Source organism: Medicago truncatula, chromosome 1 (genome assembly GCF_003473485.1).
Source record: "Medicago truncatula cultivar Jemalong A17 chromosome 1, MtrunA17r5.0-ANR, whole genome shotgun sequence".
Classification (NCBI taxonomy): Eukaryota; Viridiplantae; Streptophyta; class Magnoliopsida; order Fabales; family Fabaceae; genus Medicago; species Medicago truncatula.
Window position 1 is genome coordinate 32757707 of NC_053042.1, and position 20343 is coordinate 32778049.

Consider the following 20343-nt stretch of genomic DNA (forward strand, 5'->3'; position numbering starts at 1 on the left):
TATGTTGCTTGCGTTCTCTTATATCGAAATTCCACGTGCATGGTTACTTTCTGCAGCATAATGCATATATTTAACTTATATGGTCCTTTTTTTTCTGTTCATTTTTAGATAATCAACTTGTATGGTACTGTATTTTCTTGTATGATGAATAATAACTGTAGCTCTGTTACTTGGCATGTAAGTCTCACTCAATTCTATATTTCAACTTTGAAATGAGTTTATTGTGCAGATTCTGCATGCTTCCTCTTATTTTAATGTTACTTTATATAATTAACGTAAGTTCTTTGCAAAGTTGTTTTGGTGAAAGAGAGGTGAGAAAAACTAACATTTTAATTTTCCTCTTCATGTTTTTACATTTTTATCATAAAAATAATCTGTAAATGAGTAAAGGAAACAAAACCTAAAGATGAATTTATGAGTAATGAAACAAGTGAAATGCTATGTAAACTCTTGCTAACGTTCGCTCTTCTGCCGCGTGAAACCCGTCTGGTCTCACCATTTTATGTGGGATCTATATCGACATTAGTTCTGGATCCTAGGAATATTCTTTGGCGTCTCAACCCATAAGACTTGATTATTGAATAGGGACGTGCACTAACATTCTTGTAGTGGTATATTTTGAGTGGCCTTTTGAAATGAAAAGATCAAGAATGATGAAAACAACATCTATAAAGAGCTTTTACTTTTAAAAAAACGTATACCGTAAAGCAAAACAATAAGACAACAATGTCCATGGTCTTTTAAATTTTGTCCCTAGTCCACTGCTTAATTCCTTTCACAACATTATGGGTGAAGGTGAAGACCTATTGCCGTCCCTTAAAATTAAACCAAAATTAGGGGATTATATAGTGGGAACCTACACCAAAATTAGAATGGGAAAACTAAACCAAAATTTAGCACTTTTCACTTGAACTATATTCTTAATATTGAACACGTTAGTATTAACCTAAGGCGTCATGAGGACTGTTCTTGGAATTTATCCACCTCCATGTACGCAAACTTCCCATAATTCAACCGATTCTTCTCCTAGTTATGGAGGTAACAGAACAATAAGAATCACAAATTTATCAGACAAATGTTTATCTCAAAGAAAAATGGAGGAGAAGAAAACAAATTTTCTTTTTTCTTTGTGAGGTATACGTGTATTATATTTTAATTTTTCATCTATCTTGTGTTACTGATCACAACAATATATAGCCATGACCATTTTTCTAAAGAGAAAATTAAGAATGACAATTTAGTGGCAGTTCCAACTTTTAAGCATGAAAGGCATGTGTATACTATATTAAGAGGTTAATAAATGTCACATAACTCTTTAACCAAGTAACTAAGTTAATCCTTGAGTTTAATAGTTTGACATAGTCAAATCACTTAACACAAAAATACTTTTAAATAAAGATTATATCAAAAATTACAACATTCCATCCACAATGAATGGTTTATCTTTAAAAAAAATAAAATTATCTCAAGATGAATGATCATTTCAAATTTTAATCTAATATTAGTTAATTTTTTTCCAATCGTATCATTAATTAATATTACTTGTATTATTTCTGAGTTTGACATATGTCATTTTGCATTTAAAATAATAATGATGAACGCAGTTGATAATTTAATAAGGACAATTTAATAAAAAAATATTACTCTCTTTTTTATTCATACATTTTTTAACTTGTATGAAAAGGTTTCCTTAAAAAAAAAATGTATGAGCGGATATAATAGAGGTGAATTAGTAAATTTCAATTATTATGATTGAAATGAAACATTTGAAAAAACATGAACTCGTGTATCCAAGAGTACCAATCAAGCACTCGTGCGTTTACAAACTTGGTTTTACCATTATATTGGATGTGGCAAGTCTACTACATAACAGGATCAAACAACATGTCTTTAAGAGACAAAACATCACAAAGAAAATATTATCATTTGATTACTATTTAATGGCACGCAACATGTCTTTAAAATGACTTTGTAAGAAGAAAAAAAGTCTTTAAAATTGATCAAACATACTGTTTTCAAATAATAATATGTTCCAAGACTTTCTTGCTTATTTTTAATTATGTACTCTCAGAAAGTTCAATGACTCAAGATAGTTAGATCCATTGAGGAAAAATATCCTACGCGTTATGAACAGAAACTACGATGTTATTCAAGAAAAAGTTTAGGATGGTGAAACAACTCTTTTGAGATCATAATAATGGTGAAAAGGGCTGAGATGTAAAGTGAAAGAAAAAAATAAGTATATTTGTACAGTAGCAAAAAATTAGAAATAATATGTGGTAAAATATTAAAATTCATATGTTTTGCCCCTGATCAATGAAATAAGTCTATCTGTTTGTTTGTGGTGGTCGGGATTTGAACCTCAGACCTTGCATATATTATGCATTGTTCATACCAACTGAGTTAAGCTCACAAGAACAATGAAATTGATTTAATATAAAGAGATATTTTTCTAATAATAAGAAATGAAATTGATTTAAAATATTTTAGGGATAAGTGACTCTTTTTATCTTTCTTTTTTTAATAAAGTGACTCTTTTTGTCTCTTTTTATCCCTTCTTAAAAATAAAAATAAAAAAAACAATTATTATGCCCCCACAGAGGTCAATGATACATTGATGTGGATTTTTTATTTCTTCTTTGAATGCGAAGCACGACTCAACAAAATTGCTTGCCAATTGTTTTTCATACTTTCAATACGTTTCTTGCTGTTTGTTTGTCTAGTAAAAATTATAGGTGAGGAACTTTTCCACTTTCTTTCACCTGTCATCTTTTTTGGAAAAATCATCTTATTAGTACTATATCAATCTAATGATCCACATAAATCTCCACCTCAAAAAACAATGATCCACATACATTTTGCTTAGCAGATAATTTTTTGTAAAAATAAAATAAAATTACTCTTAAAAATTTCACCCGCAGTTAAAAATGCAACACCTATTTCAATTGTGACATTTTGTAAACAAGGTAAAAATGTTTAGTCTTGTTATCTAGCAAGGTATATACGTTTAGTGAACATTTATAACATACTTAAATGGAACGTGAACTTAGAAATATTGATTAGAGCTTCAACTGATATCTATTGTGATTCAATTTCACTGAAACTGACAGACAAAATTGATTAACAATCTATGTTTCCCAAAATTTTGGAAGACCCAATTGCTTTTCTGCTAAAATGATTCACTCATTTTCTTTTAAACTACTGTAGACTTCAAATTTTCTCTCATACTATCTCGTTTTCTTAGATCAACCGAAAATGTCACTGATGAAAATCCCTTTCCTTTCTCTATTTTCTACTTCATCCCTTTACTTTCGAATGAGAGGATGGATTCAAAGATGACTTAATCCCACATATTGCTTTCCAATTCATTTTCTTTCAACCAGAAACTCCCAAAATACCCTAGCTCCCTAAGGACATATGTTTTAGCAGTGGTGGCATCAAGAAAATCACACAACAAAACAATATTGAAGCAGCCTTTGCGAAGTAGAGGAAACTCAATAACAAAAATTAGGTACAGTCTGTACAAAGACTACCCATATTCAAACAACAAAAATGTCCATCCCAGTCACAGGTCCAATGAGGGACCTAACTACAGAAAACCGAATCATACTAAACTGTCAGCATTCATACCAAATGCAATGTTGCAAATAGTGATTTCATTATCATCAAAGGCTTCATATAAAAAACTTCCTCGAATGCAAGGAATGCCAGTGGGCAGTGGCTAGAAGCAAATGATATATTGTTCAGTAGAGGCATTAAACTATCACATCAATGTTGAGAATACTCCTCAGGATTAAGCTTCAGCTCCTGGCTCCTTAATTTGGATTGATGTCTTGGCTAAACTTGCTTCCAGTTCATTCAACTCGTCCAAGTCCAATTCATCATCGTCGTCGTCGTCAATGTCATCGGGAAGTTCATCGTCTGCGCCACCTGTTGCTGAGGTGCTGGGACCATTATTAGCAGCACTCCCAGTCCCCTGAAGATGGATACAACAGTTAGGAAAACAAAATATATAGTAAAAGCATATTGAAAAGGCACATTTTAATCCAACAGCCAATCATTATCCCACTAAGTGAGGTCGGCTACATTTTTAACTCAAGAGCCTATATTATATTGCTTTCTAGTTTTGGGAATTCAATTGAAGAGTTTGTTTGGGAAAGAGGGAGGGGAGGAAAAAGGAAAGAGAGGAGGAATTTCTCACCTTGTTTGGGAGAAAAAATTTAAAGAGAGGAGAGTGCTTATGATTGATTATTTGTTTTGAGAAAATTTTATAAATAAAAGAGGAAAATGATTTGGACAATTTGTCAAAGCCCTCCAAAATCCTCCCCTAGTATATTTTTTGAATTCCTTCATATAGGAGGGTCTAAGTTTTATGGAGAAGAAGAAAAAAAACCTATCATCCCTTCCATTTTCCTTCCTTCCTTTCGCCCAAACAAAACCTAAAGATGTGTTATAGCATATCACCTCAATGTGCTTATAGACAAGAACTAGGTGCAATTGTAAACTTAATACAATCCACAACAAATTCCACGTCTTTTAGAATAATTTGCCAATATACTTACCACCTACCTTACAAACTAAGTAAACTTCTTACTAGAAAATACTCCCTCCGTGTCCCTATTTAATAGGGTCCTTTGGCACTTTTTGCATATACAAAGAAAGGTTTGTAGTGTAATTGATGTGTATAATTTGTTATGACTATTACTAAATTAATCTCTATGTATAGATGCATTCGATGTTAATTTTTCATATTCCTATTTTCCAAGACAAATTGGTAGAGTATTGATAAAGTATGTATTTGGAAAAAGAATACTGTATGTATCTAGAAATTTGCAAAGGGACTTATATTTAGGGGCTAACAACTATACCAAATGAGTCTTATAAGTAGGGACACATGGAGTAATGAACAATCCATACACAATAATCACACAGCATGTTTGTTTTCTGTTAGGAAATCCTCAAACCATGTTTTGGACAACAGCTTACCTCTTGTACCTTTTTCCAAAGCCATGGTTTTGGGATTCCAAACAGGAATTCAGGCACAAATTCATAAAACAACTGGTTACAAGGTGCAAGCTCAAAAAGTATAGGTAAGCCTAAAGATGAGACACTAATTACACCATACATTGTCGCACGCAAACAATAATTTGCATGCAAAATTTATAGCTCAAAACACGAGCAGGAGAATCCACTCCTAAAAGCCAATTTTTGGGGTAAAAAAAACATTTGCTATGGGATTCCTCATGCATAAAAGTTACAAACAAGCCCATTTGGACCATAAATCCCAATCGTTACTGACTGGCATGGGGACCCCATGTCTAAACTAAGATCCATTGGACCAAAAAGCAAAGTTGAAGGGTACATAATTGCATAAAACTAGAAAAGCAGGATTAGTTTATTTCGAGCATCATAACAAAAAATGGAAGTTATGGCCTTCAAATTTTCCAGTCATATTGCAGCTTTTTATCTATATCCATGGAAAAGGCATTAAAATTACAATGAGACACGCACTAGGAGAAACTTACATTCTGTTCAGTTTCATCAGGTTCTGGTTCTCTTTGGTAGTTGTCGTATGCTTCAGCATCATCCACAAACAAGCTAGCATTGGACAAAAACAGCTCACGACCACTGCATTTAAGAAGATAATACAACATGATTAGGAAACAAATAAGAAAATGTTCATCAGCTTTCATACCATTTGTAATACACTTTAAAAACACGTCCAAAAAACATGCAGCTCCTTCAATATTTCCCTTTTCCTCAATTAAAAAGGAGGGGCTATAAATATGCAATTCATATGTGAATAATCTAAGATCGATAACAGATAATGGACATACCTCATACGGTCATTCTTTGCCCTCTCTGCCTGTTGGGCAGCCAAACTGGCATCTCTCTCATCCATTTTTTTCTTCTTCCATTGATAGAACAACTCAGTAGTTATAGGAGTTGTAGTTTTCACTTGGGAACGCTATACCATGTTACATAATATGTTAGAAAGCTTGATACAATAATCAAATGACGATGCTTCTTGTAAGGGGAAAAAACAGTTTACCTGCTTTTCAATCTCCTCCTCAATTGGCATTTTATCAGATTCTTCCTCTAACAAAGCCTTCATTTGGGATTTTAGAACATATCCAGGTGGAAGTGCATGTCTATAGATACAATTTTTGCCACCATTTGGACATGACCAAAACCAACCATATTGCTTCCTCTCTACCGCATCCAAAAAGTGTTTGCATACCTAAAAGTACATAAACAACGTATAGAGGTTATTTCCATTAAATATGATTTGAATAATACACAAAAATCAAACATTAAAAAGAAGCCTTGAATTAGCCATAAAAAATGAAAGTGGATAAAATCAAGTAAAACAATGCAACATAATGCCAACAAATCTAATAAATCATACAATATCTGTTGGTTTGTTCTGATTATACTCATTTTTCTTCGACTCCACCACTTTCTCCAATGTCTCTTGATCCCACTCCTCCATCGTATCTGACAACATAAGAGCAAAACCAAAAAGTAAGAAAAAGGAAAGCCATCAAAACCAAAACAACAACAAACAAACACAATCTACATACCATCGTCACGCTTATCACTGTATATGTCAATCTTCTCCCCTTTCCTCTGAACATTCAAATCATGAGAGAATTTGCATTTGAATCCCTTAGCACACTGACCAACTTTAAAAAACTCACATAATACGGACTTGGGATCAACACCTAACAAAATTCAGATATATTAGTTCCCAATCCCAGCAACACTGAATAATAAAAACCCATTGAACTACAGAAAAAATGTTTTGATTCATATGGCACTGTAATGTAAAGATTTATTACATTGTCAATCAATCATAACTGTCACATCACTAAAAATGTTTCACTTAAATCATCATAATAACTACTACTAAAATTACAAATATAATTGGTTTTCATTTGCTGATCGTGTAAAACTTTTTACACTGGCAGTATATCAAAATTAAACTTGTAAATCAGAAGAGAAAAAAAACAATAAAATGAATACCAGGTGGGACTTTAGGCTGACTAACAGCAATTTTGAACAGATCATTCAGCTCCTTCTCCTTTGCCTTCTCTTCCTCCTTCTTTTTCTGTTACCATCAAAATATAACAAATTAGGAGCCTTTCTGGATTGGCCTATATGAGCTAATCTACTGACATAAGCACTTGTGAGACTGTTTAGAAGACTTAACCAAAACAGCTAATGACATGCACATAAGCTGTTTTCAGCTTATTGTCACAAGTTCTCCTGAAAACAACTTATTGCTTATACAAAAATAATCCAACTATAATTTATCTTTTGTTAAAAAAATAACTTATACATAGTCGATTATCATGATAAGATGTAAGCTGCAATTTAAGCTGTTTATCCAAACAGGCCTACGCAGAAAACCCAGTTGAAAAATCTATCTAATGTTACATCAATAAGAGCCTTTTTGATTGGCTTATTTGAGCTTATCTACTGACATAAGCACTTGAGAGACTGTTTAAGAGACTTACGAAAACAGCTTATGACATGCACATAAGCTTTTCAACTTATTGTTACAAGTTCTCCTAAATAGCTTATAAAAACAGTTTATTGCTTATACAAAAACAATCTAACTATATTGTATCTTTTGTCATAAAAATAGCTAATAGTTTATACATAAGCGATTATCGTGACAAGCTGATAATCCAAACAGGGCATAAACAGAAAACCCATTTGAATAATCTAAGATATGGAATAATGATAATTAAGAATACCTTTGCATCTTGTTTGGGATCGGTTCTGGGTTGAACGGAAGATTTGAGATTCTGAACATATTTCTGAACAGCTTTGCTTTTGTTTTTGTTTTTGAGACCAAAAGTTTTGTCTTCAACAACCTTCTGCTTCTTGGCTACATCAGCTTTTGATTGCTTCGGAGGCATCTCGTATCGGCATCAAATAAACTCAATTCAATAAATATATAGTAGTAGTAGTAGTAATTGATTCAATTCAATAATCGAATTACAACAATAAAGAAGAAGATGTGAGAGATTTTCTGGGTGTGTGTGTACCTGGTGCCAATGTTTGGGTTAGATTAGGGTTTGTGTTTTGGATTCGAGAAGCTTACGGAAATTTGGAATTCCCGATATACCCCTTCAATCACACTGCACGTCACTTGTGTTTGGGGGAAAATGAAAGCCACTTTGAAAGGAGATAAATGGTTCAAAATACCTTTTCTACCCTTTTTTTTATGCAAATACATTTTTACCCTAAAAATTCAAATACATACCAATTAGGTTTAAATATCTCTTTAGTCCTTGCACTTTCATCAGATTTTGGCATTGGTCCCTACACTTTTTTTTGTTTGGAATTGGTTCCTGCACTTTGTAAAAATATTGGTATTGGTCCCTCTGTTAACTTTCTGTTAAAAAAAAAACACAAAACTGTTGGTATTGGTCCCTGCACTTTGTAAAAATATTGGTATTGGTCCCTGCACTTTGTAAAAATATTGATATTGGTGCCACGTGGCGTGAAATGATTGGGCCACGTGGCACTCTGTTGGTTTTGTTTTTTTTTTTTAACAGAAAGTTATCATAGGGACCAATACCAATATTTTTACAAAGTGCAGGGACCAATGCCAAACAAAAAAAAAGTGCATAGACCAATGCCAAAATCTGATGAAAGTGCAGGGACCAATGACACATTTAAACCTACAAATTATATTGTTTTTTAATCAGCAATCTTAGTAATTACTCCATTTGTCTCTGTATGTAAACATCATTTGCATCTAATAAAAGGGTTCTTAGATATAGTGACGGAGAGAGTAGTTTTTAACTTTTGCCCGGGTTTGAACGCGCGACCTCCAACTTTTCATCGCTCAAACTATTTCTGGGTTTGGATGCATTACCTTCAACTTTATACCACTCAAACTATTTATAAGTTTCAACGCATGACCTCCAACTTTTTTATCGCACAAACTATTTGAGTTATTCAATCCCTTTTTTTAGTCTTTATTTTTTAAGAAGCCAAAATGATATATATTAAAACCAAACTACTCTCACCCCAAGGTGTGCTAGAGAAGATAGCAAAATATACAGAGTCATCCAACAAAGCTAGAAAATAAAAAAATAACAAAAACTAGTCAATGCACAGACACGGCAGAGGTCTAAGCCACCACCTATGATAGTCAAAAGCAAAGTTTATGAATTTTGCCCACCAGAAAAAATTAGCTTAGCACTAATTCATTTTGAGATTTTAATGAGTCTGCGTGTTGGATTAGGTCGAATTTGACCAAATTCAATATTTAAATTGATCAATTGTTTTTAGTTTAAGTTGAATAATCAATCCGTACTTTTAACACTAAAATCAAATCAAAATAATTCGGTCATGAGTTGGGATGATGAAAAAAATATCTAGCAATTAGGCAAGTATTTCATCCATCCCATAATAACTGAGTCATTTTCAATAAAAAAAGTGTTCCAAAATAAGTGAGTCATTTCACTTTTCAATACATATTTAATTACTTTTTCCCTTTATAACTATAATTAATACTACTTTCATCACTCCCAATTCAATATATTCCACTTTGCATTTATGATAGTGGAGAATAGACCAATACTTAACAAGAGCATTTAAAACTATTTTTCTCTCTCCTTCATTTATACATTTGTCTTAATATATGTGATTTGAGCAAATGGCTCAATTAATCCGGGACGGATGGAGTAATTCAACTAATTCATGTGTGGCGCTTCAACATTAAAAAAAATCGTAAAATTTTAAGACATACTATCTTTCGTGATGACAGTCAATACGTTGACTTCTTCGCTAAGTTTAACGCATCTTTTGATATTAACCTCTTAGTTTATGTTGTCGTGGAGATACACTTGATGATGGTACATCTGAAACTTTTTCTTAAGATTTTGGTCTTTCTTTTTCCCTTTTTCCTTTAGCCATAACAAAAAAAACACAAAGACATATTATTTATAACAAAGAAAGGGTCTCTCAATTTGAATAAAGGAAAGAAATCTCACATATTATATTAGTCTTCAATTTTTATAATTGATAAAAAAAATATATATAACCGTAAACAAAATATGATAAGGGTTGTGTTAGGAAATTTACAAATAACAAATAAAATTATAATAATATGACATGTGAAGGGTTGAGTATATATGTTAAAAATCAAAGCTATATCCAAATCAAACACCATTAGATTTGAATATGTTGATTTGAGTTGGCCTTAAGCTTGATTGCTTGAATAAGATTAAAATGCAGTTGAATTGGATGATCAATTTTCATGTTGATTCGTTCTCGTAAACATCTTTAAATTCTTAGTTAAACCAAACCAAACCAAACAGAAAGAGAAACGTCAAAATAGAAGAATTAACAGAGAGAGAATCAATCAATCAGAAGAATCAATAAGGAGAAGTGCAATCAAACAGAAGAAATGCAATCAAACAAAGAAGAATCAACATATAAGAATCAATGGAAAGAGTATCAATGAAAAAGAAGATCCAATGGAGAGAGAGAGAGAGAGAGAGAGAGAGAGAGAATCAACGAGAAGAATCAAAGGAAAAAAGACAATCAAACAAAAGAATAATTAGAAAGACAGCTGTGAAAGTTAACTTAAAATCAGGATCTGCAGGAATCGTGGCACGATGGCAAGGCAACGTGGCACGATTGGAGGTTTCAGTTTTTAGGCAAGGTACTGGAAAAATTGTGGCACGATGGGATCGCATCGTGGCACGATGGTGTGCTGGCAGCGAAAAACAGAAACATATTTTTGAGTGCAGATTTGTTCCAAATTTTAAGCGATACTTTTACTATAAATATAGACCTTGTATCAGAGCAAACTTTGAGAGATACAGGGGGATGAAACAAGGGTTTAGAAAGGAAACAACAAAACTAGGGTTTGTATAGAGTTTGTCTCTTCGGAACAAACACTAGGGTTTGTGGGTTGATTCACCTTGGGAAACACTATTAGGATTGAGTCTCTTGGTTACGGGAAGAGGCTGGGACTTTGGGTAGAATTAGGCGGGAGACTTATTCTTGTAACCCATTGATTTCTCTTTGTAACGTTACTCATCATATAGTGGATCGGAGGGCTGCTCTCTCCCCCAGACTAGGTCAATTTGGACCGAACTGGGTCAACAAATTCTTTTGTGTTCTTCTCTTCTTTGTGTTCTTCTCGCCGTTGTTTTCTACTTTTGGCTTGTATTTATAACTTTCATACACTTTGTTTTGGTTGCTTGATTATCCCTTGCTCCACTCATCAAGTTGTTATCATTGTCTTGTGCCTCGGGGATAAAGTTTTGAGAGAAGTAGCAAAGGAAGCAACCGCGGCATCGATGTGGGCAAAGTTGGAATCTTTGTATATGACAAAGTCTTTGGCTCATCGGCAATTCCTAAAGCAACAACTCTACTCATTCAGGATGGTAGAGTCAAAGGCCATCATGGAGCAACTTACGGAGTTCAACAAAATCCTTGATGACTTGGAGAATATTGAGGTGAAACTTGAGGATGAGGATAAAGTTATACTCTTGTTGTGTGCTCTACCGAAATCTTTTGAATCGTTCAAAGATACCATGCTCTATGGCAAGGAAGACACTGTTACCTTGGAAGAAGTTCAAGCGGCTTTGAGAACCAAGGAGTTGACCAAGTCCAAGGACTTGACTCATGAACACGGTGAAGGCCTAAGTGTCTCAAGAGGGAATGGTGGAGGTAGAGGTAACCGAAGAAAGAGTGGAAACAAGTCAAGGTTTGAATGCTTTAACTGTCACAAGATAGGTCACTTTAAGAAGGATTGTTCGGAGGGTTATGAGGATGCGGGTGCTCTGATGGTGTGGTGTTGTTTGGAGGATGAAGAAGGTGATGTGTCTCACCTTGGGAGTGATGCGTAGTGGAGCGATGGTCGTCTGGCGAGACGTTAAACACCCAACATCAGCCTGGAGAGGCGGTGGAGTTTCAAGGTTGAAGACATAGTGGGATGTACGCATTTGCTAGTTGAGGTAGAGTACGCTCAGCGTGAGGTGGAGTTGAACACACCGGTAATGGTACGACTATGAAAGACCTTGGGTGCTATGCTCTATGGTGAGCAAGGGATTTCTTCATGAGGTTGAAGAATGTATAGCACGGCTTGCGGGATTACCCTAAAAGAAGGCCAAGGGTGATTGGATGCAAGGTGATCTTCAAGGAAGCGGGAGATGTCCTGCGTTGAAGATGTTATGGTGTACGCTTGTGGAACTACCTAAAATTCCTAGTGTAGTTGGACTGCAAGGACCTTCGAGAAGGCGGAAGACATTCCGAGGGCTGAAGGGGTCATGAGGTGTTAACTTGTGGAGCTACTTGGAGTAGTGGGAAGCAAGGGAAATAGCAGCAAGGAGGTTGATGATTGGCATCATCACTGATTTGAAGTCAAGGTGGAGAATTGTGAAAGTTAACTTAAAATCAGGATCTGTAGGAATCGTGGCACGATGGCAAGGCTACGTGGCACGATTGGAGGTTTCAGTTTTTAGGCAAGGTACTGGAAAAATCGTGGCACGATGGGATCGCATCGTGGCACGATGGTGTCCTGGCAGCGAAAAACAGAAACATATTTTTGAGTGCAAATTTGTTCCAAATTTTAAGCGATACTTTTACTATAAATATAAACCTTGTATCAGAGCAAACTTTGAGAGATAGAGGGGGCTGAAACAAGGGTTTAGAAAGGCAACAACAAAACTAGGGTTTGTATAGAGTTTGTCTCTTCGGAACAAACACTAGGGTTTGTGGGTTGATTCACATTGGGAAACACTATTAGGATTGAGTCTATTGGTTACGGGAAGAGGCTGAGACTTTGGGTAGAATTAGGCGGGAGACTTATTCTTGTAACCCATTGATTTCTCTTTGTAACGTTACTCATCATATAGTGGATCGGAGGGCTGCTCTCTCCCCCAGACTAGGTCAATTTGGACCGAACTAGGTCAACAAATTCTATTGTGTTCTTCTCTTCTTTGTGTTCTTCTCGCCGTTGTTTTCTACTTTTGGCTTGTATTTATAACTTTCATACACTTTGTTTTGGTTGCTTGATTATCCCTTACTCCACACATCAAGTTGTTATTAGTGTGATTTTCATCGAATTCGCAACAACAGCAACAAAAAAAAAGGACAAACAAAGAGAATAACCAAGATATCAAACCAAAACCAACCAAAAAACCAATGCAAACCGAACCAAATAACCAACCTTAATCAAACATTGTCCTGCAATGGAAAATGGTAATCAGAGCATACCAAACACAAACAACCAACACAACATTGTTTTCCTATAAGAGGTGGATCATTGACGATATTCCCCAAAGACAAACTAAACTTCAATTTCCAAATAAAACAATGCATCAAAAGTTGTTGACCAACAAACTAGGAGAGTGAAACTTGTCGGATCTCATCTCAAAAACTAGTTTAAAGGATGAGGATATTCAAAAATATTTATACATTCAATAATATGTGAACCTCATCAATGTGAAACTAGAAACAAACTACAATGGCATGTGTCCAACTCTCACATTGCAATCCTTAATCCGACTCTGATACCAAATTAAATGAGTTTGAATTTCATCCTAAAAGGTAGAAACAAAGGATAATGATACTCAAGCATATTTATACACTCAACGGTCCGAAAACTTGAGCGATGTGAAACTAAAAACAAACTACAAACAACTTCAAAATCAACTTCAACAATTTCACCTTTGTTCCATCGTGAAGCAATAAACAAAGTTGTGCATGTTCACCTCTGTGATTTTGAACATATGGCCTCGTTTTTTGTCATACAGGTTGCATATGTTGTGATCAAGATGTGGAAAATAACATGCACCCAATCAGTTCATTGTTCAATAAGTGTCAATTGTTATGAGAAAGTTGATCTTTAGCATGCTTTAAAGCTGATTGTTCCCTCTGTTCAGCAAGTTTTTATAGATTATTTCTTTGTAACTACAAAATTTAGAACGAGGAATAAAGATCAATGATGGCTATTAATACTATTTTATGGTATGGAGTAGTACAAATGTCAAAGTTTAGAGGAACACGTCAGAAGAGAACATGGTTATTGCTCAACATGGTTGGATATGTTGGACATTGAAAATTGGCTCAAAGGGGTGATGATTAATTTGTAACCTTTAAGCTTAAAGAGAGAGGTCATAACGTGCACGAGTCAAGTCACAAAATTCTAAATTTTAGAATTTAAGTTAAGATTCTGACAAAGATGATTATCAATGTTGTTTTGTGCTTGCTCAAATTGTATAGTATGTATATCTCCGCTTTGATCAATAGATGAGAGGGATGCATATGCATGTGGGTTCTTTAACTGCTTTAAAATGGATTTGTGGTCTCCAGAGTGGATAATGTAGTCTTTGGGTTGAATTCTAAGTAAGTGGTAGATTATACTAAGCATACTCACGAAGATGTATATGTTTCTTATAATTTTTCTATTAATGTAGTTTTTTCTTTATCAAGGTAAAGGCCATTTTATAAGTTAATTTAAAAAATTCTTTCAACGCTAATGTTGTTGTTATACATTGCGGAGGAAACTTTTTTTTTTTTTTCAAGTGCACGATGCTCATGTGTTTTTTTTTTAAAAAACTTTTATTTCCACATCGTTATACTTTGTGATGGACTAGCTCGTAAAATTTATCATTTCCTTTCTTTCAAACACTTGTATATGTTTATACCAAAAGATAATTTAAATTTAATTCAAACACATCCTTATATTGTATAGGTACGCATGGCCCTCAAACATCCTTCTCATGCACGATTTAGTGGTGAAGGAACATGATACCGCTGATGTTTTTCATGTAGCTTTGAAAGTTATAGCCATCATTGAGTTTTATCCTTTATATATCGACATGAATTCAGTTTCATGTCGGTCTGCATTTTCCTTTACCATCATCTTATCTTATCTTTAAGGCTTAGATTTATAAACCATGGATTACCATTACACAGATATACTAATATAATGTGAAATAGGCTTGACATACTGACATAATGTGACACAGTTAATAGATAATTGAATCTTTTAAACATATGATCAAAAGTTCAAATGAAGTAGATATGTATCGAAGGTTATTTGTTTTGAAATGTTGTTCTCTTGTCTTAAATTGAGCTTAATACTTCGAGAAATTAGTCATTCGTATATAATTGAGTCTCAAATATTTTGCAAGAATTCTATCGCAGACCAATATGTATGAAAGATCTGCAGAGAGATGTAGGCACATTAAATTGATCTCATTACCATGAAGAATTAATCTCTAACTACCATCTAGTGACACCCTAATTGACTTGATTTAAAACATTATTTATCATTCCATCTGCATGGCCTAGCGATCTTCATCTGAATCACATAATACAGAAAAATACTAGGAAAGCTAAATCAGCCTCAACGTATAATTATCTTTGAGTTTCTCATCTCTAAGACATCTATTATGGTTCTGTCAAAAATAAATAAATCTAATATGGTAATTTGGTTTGCAAGGTTTAAAAAAATGTTCGCTGCCATGCAGGCTAAGCAATGTTGCAGGTTCTAGGATGCACCGGTATTTTTCCAGTGACTATTTCTCAGTAAGTTTTTAAAGCAAAATGAATAAGTACATTAGTAGAATTTGAGAAAAATAATGTCGTATGGAAATCTTTGAAATCTTCTGAATGTTACAGGTCCTGAAGTGGGCAAGACAAAGTTTACTGAAGATGCTCGAAGAAGAGCAAAGCTAAATTTTGCAGCTTGTGATGTGAATATAAGTCACGTGCTTCAGGCAACCCTTTCTCTTGCCATTGTTTCCACTTGAGAGTAAGAGGAGCACCGGAAGGCAAGAGTTTTGTACTATTCAGTAAAGCAAAGATGAGACAACATCTATAACTGGGGGTTTATCAACCAAAAAAAAAAATCTATAACTGGACACATTGGCCTGCTTTTTAACACATTGCTGCAACAGCATCTTGTTGCATTGGATAGGCCATTAGTGGTTAGTTTCTTCTATATTTAAACAAGAATGATCATCCCATAGTTACTGTTGAAACTTGAAATTTTCATTAAATTGCTTCAACAGGGAGTGCGGACAAAGTTGCAATATCAAACTCCAACATCACAATTAAATAATATGCAAAAATCTGCCATTTTATGGGATTATATGCAAAACATCGATCATAGCAAAAATGCATTTCATTTTATGCAGATAATTCAAGAGCATATTTTATAAAGAAGAGAATGAAGAGGAGGATCAGAAAGCCTCCTAAAAGAGAAAAGCCTCAGATAAAAAGAACCAGTTACCAGATGAATGGACTGTTAACTCAGTATGACAGAAATTTACTCTAAAAACAGGTGCATTTTTAAGTACGTACTATATGTTTTGTTACTTTTAAAAGGAAACCAAAAACTATAAACTGTTCCAATTTCCAAACACGGCTAATTCATATGGAAATGCTTACCTCTACCTATTTAATCCACTCTGACTACATCTTGACCATTAATAAGAGAAAGAACCATCCAAACACCAGAATTCTTATTTGTCTTCTAATCATTCAACTCTTCTGATTTTAAATCATCAGCAAGACCTATGAGATGAGATCATAGTATGAGTGCCAATTCAATAAGATTATGCTCTGCTACAGATTTCGAATTGCCAATCACTTCCATCCAGTAATTATATCTGGAAGAACAACACAAAAGCCCTGATTTCGAAGACAGTGCATGTTTTGATCGATAGTGAATTTGATAAAATCACAGCATGCCACCATGATTTTGATACAAGCTACGCGTCAGAGCTTTAAAAACCATAATGTCATCATGATTATGTCAAACTCACCACTATTCTAAACATCTACTGAGTCGATCAATCAACTGCACATTCTGGAGCACAAAAACCAACGGTGGCCAGAATCAGAAAAGTTTGGATAATACACCCTTCACCACAGAAAATGTTTGGGGTTATCTCAGTATATGACAGGACCGTTAGTTTTTCAATTTCTTTTTCAGAGCTGTACTAGCACTCATCAGACTCAATTGCTATATAGCACCAGAGCACTTTCAGTTTAGAATTTTAAGCAAACTCAAGCAATCCATAAACGCTCAGGTTTCTGGATATTGTTGAAGTCGATCCTGTGTTTACAGATGGAAGGATAAGAAGAAAACAATAAGACCAAAATTATAAACTCATACTGAAATATCATAGACCATAACATGACTTACAACAGAAGATATTGAACAATTTTTATGGATGATTACTTAAATTCATCCACATTCGACTGTAAATTGTTGCTGCAGACAGTAAATCACTAAGCTGATGAGACACATAAAGAAATAACCAGCATCTAACTTCTTAATCGTAACATTACTCACAGCCAATCCTGCTGCTGCAATTTCAACGGCAAATAAACTTCAGAGAGATATTGAAAACCAAAGGTGCTCAAAGCCTGTATCTCAGCCTTCTGCTTAGTTTTAACCATCAACGTCAGTTCCTCAACCCAACCAGGATTCTTCTTCACAAAATCCTCCTCCAACATGTCCTTTCCAGTCTTAATATCCTGCTCGGTCATGGGCAGCCTGCACTGCTCCGGTATCTTGTACTTGTCCAAATCACTAGGCCTAACCCCAAGCCACTTAATATCAGGGGTAGTCAAGTGAGAACTGTCGTAGGACATGTTCTTCGACCCACACCCATAAACCGATAGAATCTTCAATCCATAAGGGTCACTGTCCACAAGCGCAAGAACTGGCAACTTTAACTCCATCTTCATCTTCCTCAAGAACAGCCTCGTTGAAACATCCGGCTGACCCTTTGCCGTCACAATTATGCATGGAAACCTGTTGTAGAATCTATCTTCAGCCAACCTCATATAAGCTGCGTCCTTCTCCACCAAGAGAATGAACAGAGCATCACTCTGCATATCCCCAACCCGATCTATATTAGGTGGAATCGCCTTTCCCCCCATCCCCATTTTGGTGCAGTCAATCATATCTCCATTGTCACTAAAAATCAACCTTCCTACAACCACCCCTTTCTCCGCCGCAACAACGTTGAGACTTGAACGTGTGCAGCCCAACATGCATGAAACATCATCCAGAACCGTGTCAGATTGCATCTGATTCACCACAGAGAAGTTTGAGTTCAATTATTTAATTAAATTGGAGACATTTAAAGTTATTTAGGATTAGTAAAAACCAACAAAATAAAATCATAATAATCTATTCATTGTTTATATCGTTTGATGTGAAATTTGAGATCCTATTTCATCAAATATCTCACTTTTCATCCTAGGTAGTCGATCCCGGACATCAGCGCGGAGTGGCTGACCACAAAAGTAGGTTTACCCTCAGTTTTTTTGTTAAAATCCTAAATTATCCATGTTAAAAGTAACTTACTAGGTTTTCTGCCCCACCGTTTTCAATTTCGTCCAGTTTTCATTTCACAAGTGCCTTCATTGTGATTTACAAGAAAGCAAAAAATGTCAGATTCACAATTAAATTCAGTGGTTTTCAATGTTCGAACTCCATAGACCATTACATGGTGCTGCCAACCCCATCCATTGATGTCTCTAACAGCAACTTCCTTGGTATGACACTAAACCCACTAATTGCAATGTTCAGTTAAACTGTCTAAGAACAAAACAAACATGATATAAAAAGTTTTTTTAAAAGTTGTTGTATATATAGGATGATAAATCAAAATGATAAAAAAGAGAAACATGTTTTTAAAAGGTAAATTAATTTCAAAATCTCTCCCCTCCCCTACCCTCTTTTGAACCAAACATATATTTATTTAATTATAAAATATATCCCCTTCCCCTCCATTAAAATCTACCCCCTCCCCTCCATTGAACCAAACCGGCCCTAAGGCTTTGTTTGGGAGGGGAAAATTGTAAAATCTTTCACAATTTTTTAAAGAGTCATTTTTTAGAGAATGATAAATTAATGCCTATGATTACTATATTTTTAATTTTAAAAATATTATAACTACTTAGATTAAATTTGAAGAATTCATGTAAACCATCCAAAACCCTCCTCCAATACAATTTTTGAGTTCCCCCAAATGAGGAGGGTTTTGTGTTATGAAGAAAAATGAAACCCCAAAGCCTTCCCGTCTCAATGCCATCTATTTCTTCCACTTTCTCCTTCATTTTTTTCCAAACCCCTCCCCTCCAAACTTGCAAACAAAGCCTAAGTACCTAATTTTCATTTTATCTAATAAATTCTATTAAGCACCGACACTTCAAATCAAAGGTGAGTCCGATGTCCAAACTGTGTCGGTATTGAACACACATGGTACCAACACATGTTGGTGTCGAACACAGACACTATACTAACACACACGGTTATATTCAATCAAATCTATTTTCTTAAATTATCATTGATGTCTATGTGTTAGTATAAGTCGGCATATGCAACTCAAAGAATATGCCCAATCAATCACCAGTCATATAATATCAAACCAAGTTAAATAGAGTAAATAGCTTCAAAGTCTGGTGTTCAATTCAATTTCATATAATGCAATGCATAACCAAAACCAAGCAAACCCAAAGTAATACTAAATTTAATAGACAAGAACAAAACCTGGTCCTGGAAGAGCTTAACATCAGTATAAAACAGATCACGCTTAGTGACATGAATCCCTTTAAGACAAAGCTGATGAATAAGCTGAATAATCCTAGCAGTAATAGCAGTTTTCCTCACAGTCCCAATATTCGCGAAAGGACGAATTGAAGATTTATCCTTGAGAACAATCCGGTCAAGTTCAGGAACATATAGCTGATTCGCAGCGGAACGAGAAGGAACATCGAAGGCGAAACCATTACCGGAGAGAATAGAGTGAGCGATTTTGAGAACGAGAGACTCGATGTTGGATTGAACGGAGGAGAGGGAGAGATCCGCTACTTCGCGGCAGGTGAAAGGGAGTGAGAGTTCGTCGAGGGTTAGGGTTTTGGTTCCGGAAGAAGATGCGGTTGAGGCTTTTAGGTTTTTGAGGATTTCGAGGATGATCGAGTCTGGTTTGAGTTTGTTTTTGAAGGGGAGGATTTCGTCGGTTGGTTCTGTACGGCGGCGCTTTTTGTTGTCTGCCATAGATGGATGGATGCCGGAGGTGTGTGAGTGTGGGCGGGAAAGTGATTCTGCGATTGTTTTGCTTTTTTGGGGGGTTTTGGAGTTGGTGAAAGTAAAGGGTTTGAAGATTGAAGCATGTGTTCGCAAACAATCTCAACCGTTAATTGCAATCGAACTATCTAAACATCCACGTAATCTTCTACTACGTCTTAATTTAAAGTAAAACTGATCAATTATTTTTATTTATGAAAAAAAAGTTAGGATACTCTTTTTCAACATTTCCTCGATCAATTATTTTT

The 20343-nt window shown here is 34.9% G+C and overlaps 2 protein-coding genes across 3 annotated transcripts; both read right to left on the reverse strand.

Moving 5' to 3' along the window:
- Positions 1-3464: 3464 nt before the first annotated feature.
- On the reverse strand, positions 3465-8209 carry LOC25484057 (zinc finger CCCH domain-containing protein 11). 2 transcript variants are annotated; one of them, XM_024778742.2, is made up of 9 exons: positions 8058-8209; positions 7764-7928; positions 7027-7111; positions 6585-6725; positions 6410-6498; positions 6053-6241; positions 5838-5968; positions 5526-5628; positions 3465-3976 (listed from the first exon to the last, which is right to left on the reverse strand). In XM_024778742.2, the coding sequence occupies exons 2-9, from the start codon at positions 7926-7928 to the stop codon at positions 3794-3796; spliced, it is 1086 nt and encodes a 361-aa protein (XP_024634510.1). In that variant the 5' UTR covers positions 8058-8209; the 3' UTR covers positions 3465-3793. The 2 variants fall into 2 exon arrangements, with proteins under 2 accessions (XP_024634510.1, XP_013468260.1); XM_013612806.3 differs by having other exon boundaries at positions 7764-8163.
- An 8919-nt stretch (positions 8210-17128) lies between these two features.
- On the reverse strand, positions 17129-20187 carry LOC25484058 (DNA topoisomerase 6 subunit A). Its single transcript, XM_024778746.2, has 2 exons — positions 19559-20187; positions 17129-18090 (listed from the first exon to the last, which is right to left on the reverse strand). Exons 1-2 carry the CDS (start codon positions 20063-20065, stop codon positions 17344-17346), a joined length of 1254 nt encoding a protein of 417 aa, XP_024634514.1. The 5' UTR covers positions 20066-20187; the 3' UTR covers positions 17129-17343.
- Positions 20188-20343: the final 156 nt, after the last annotated feature.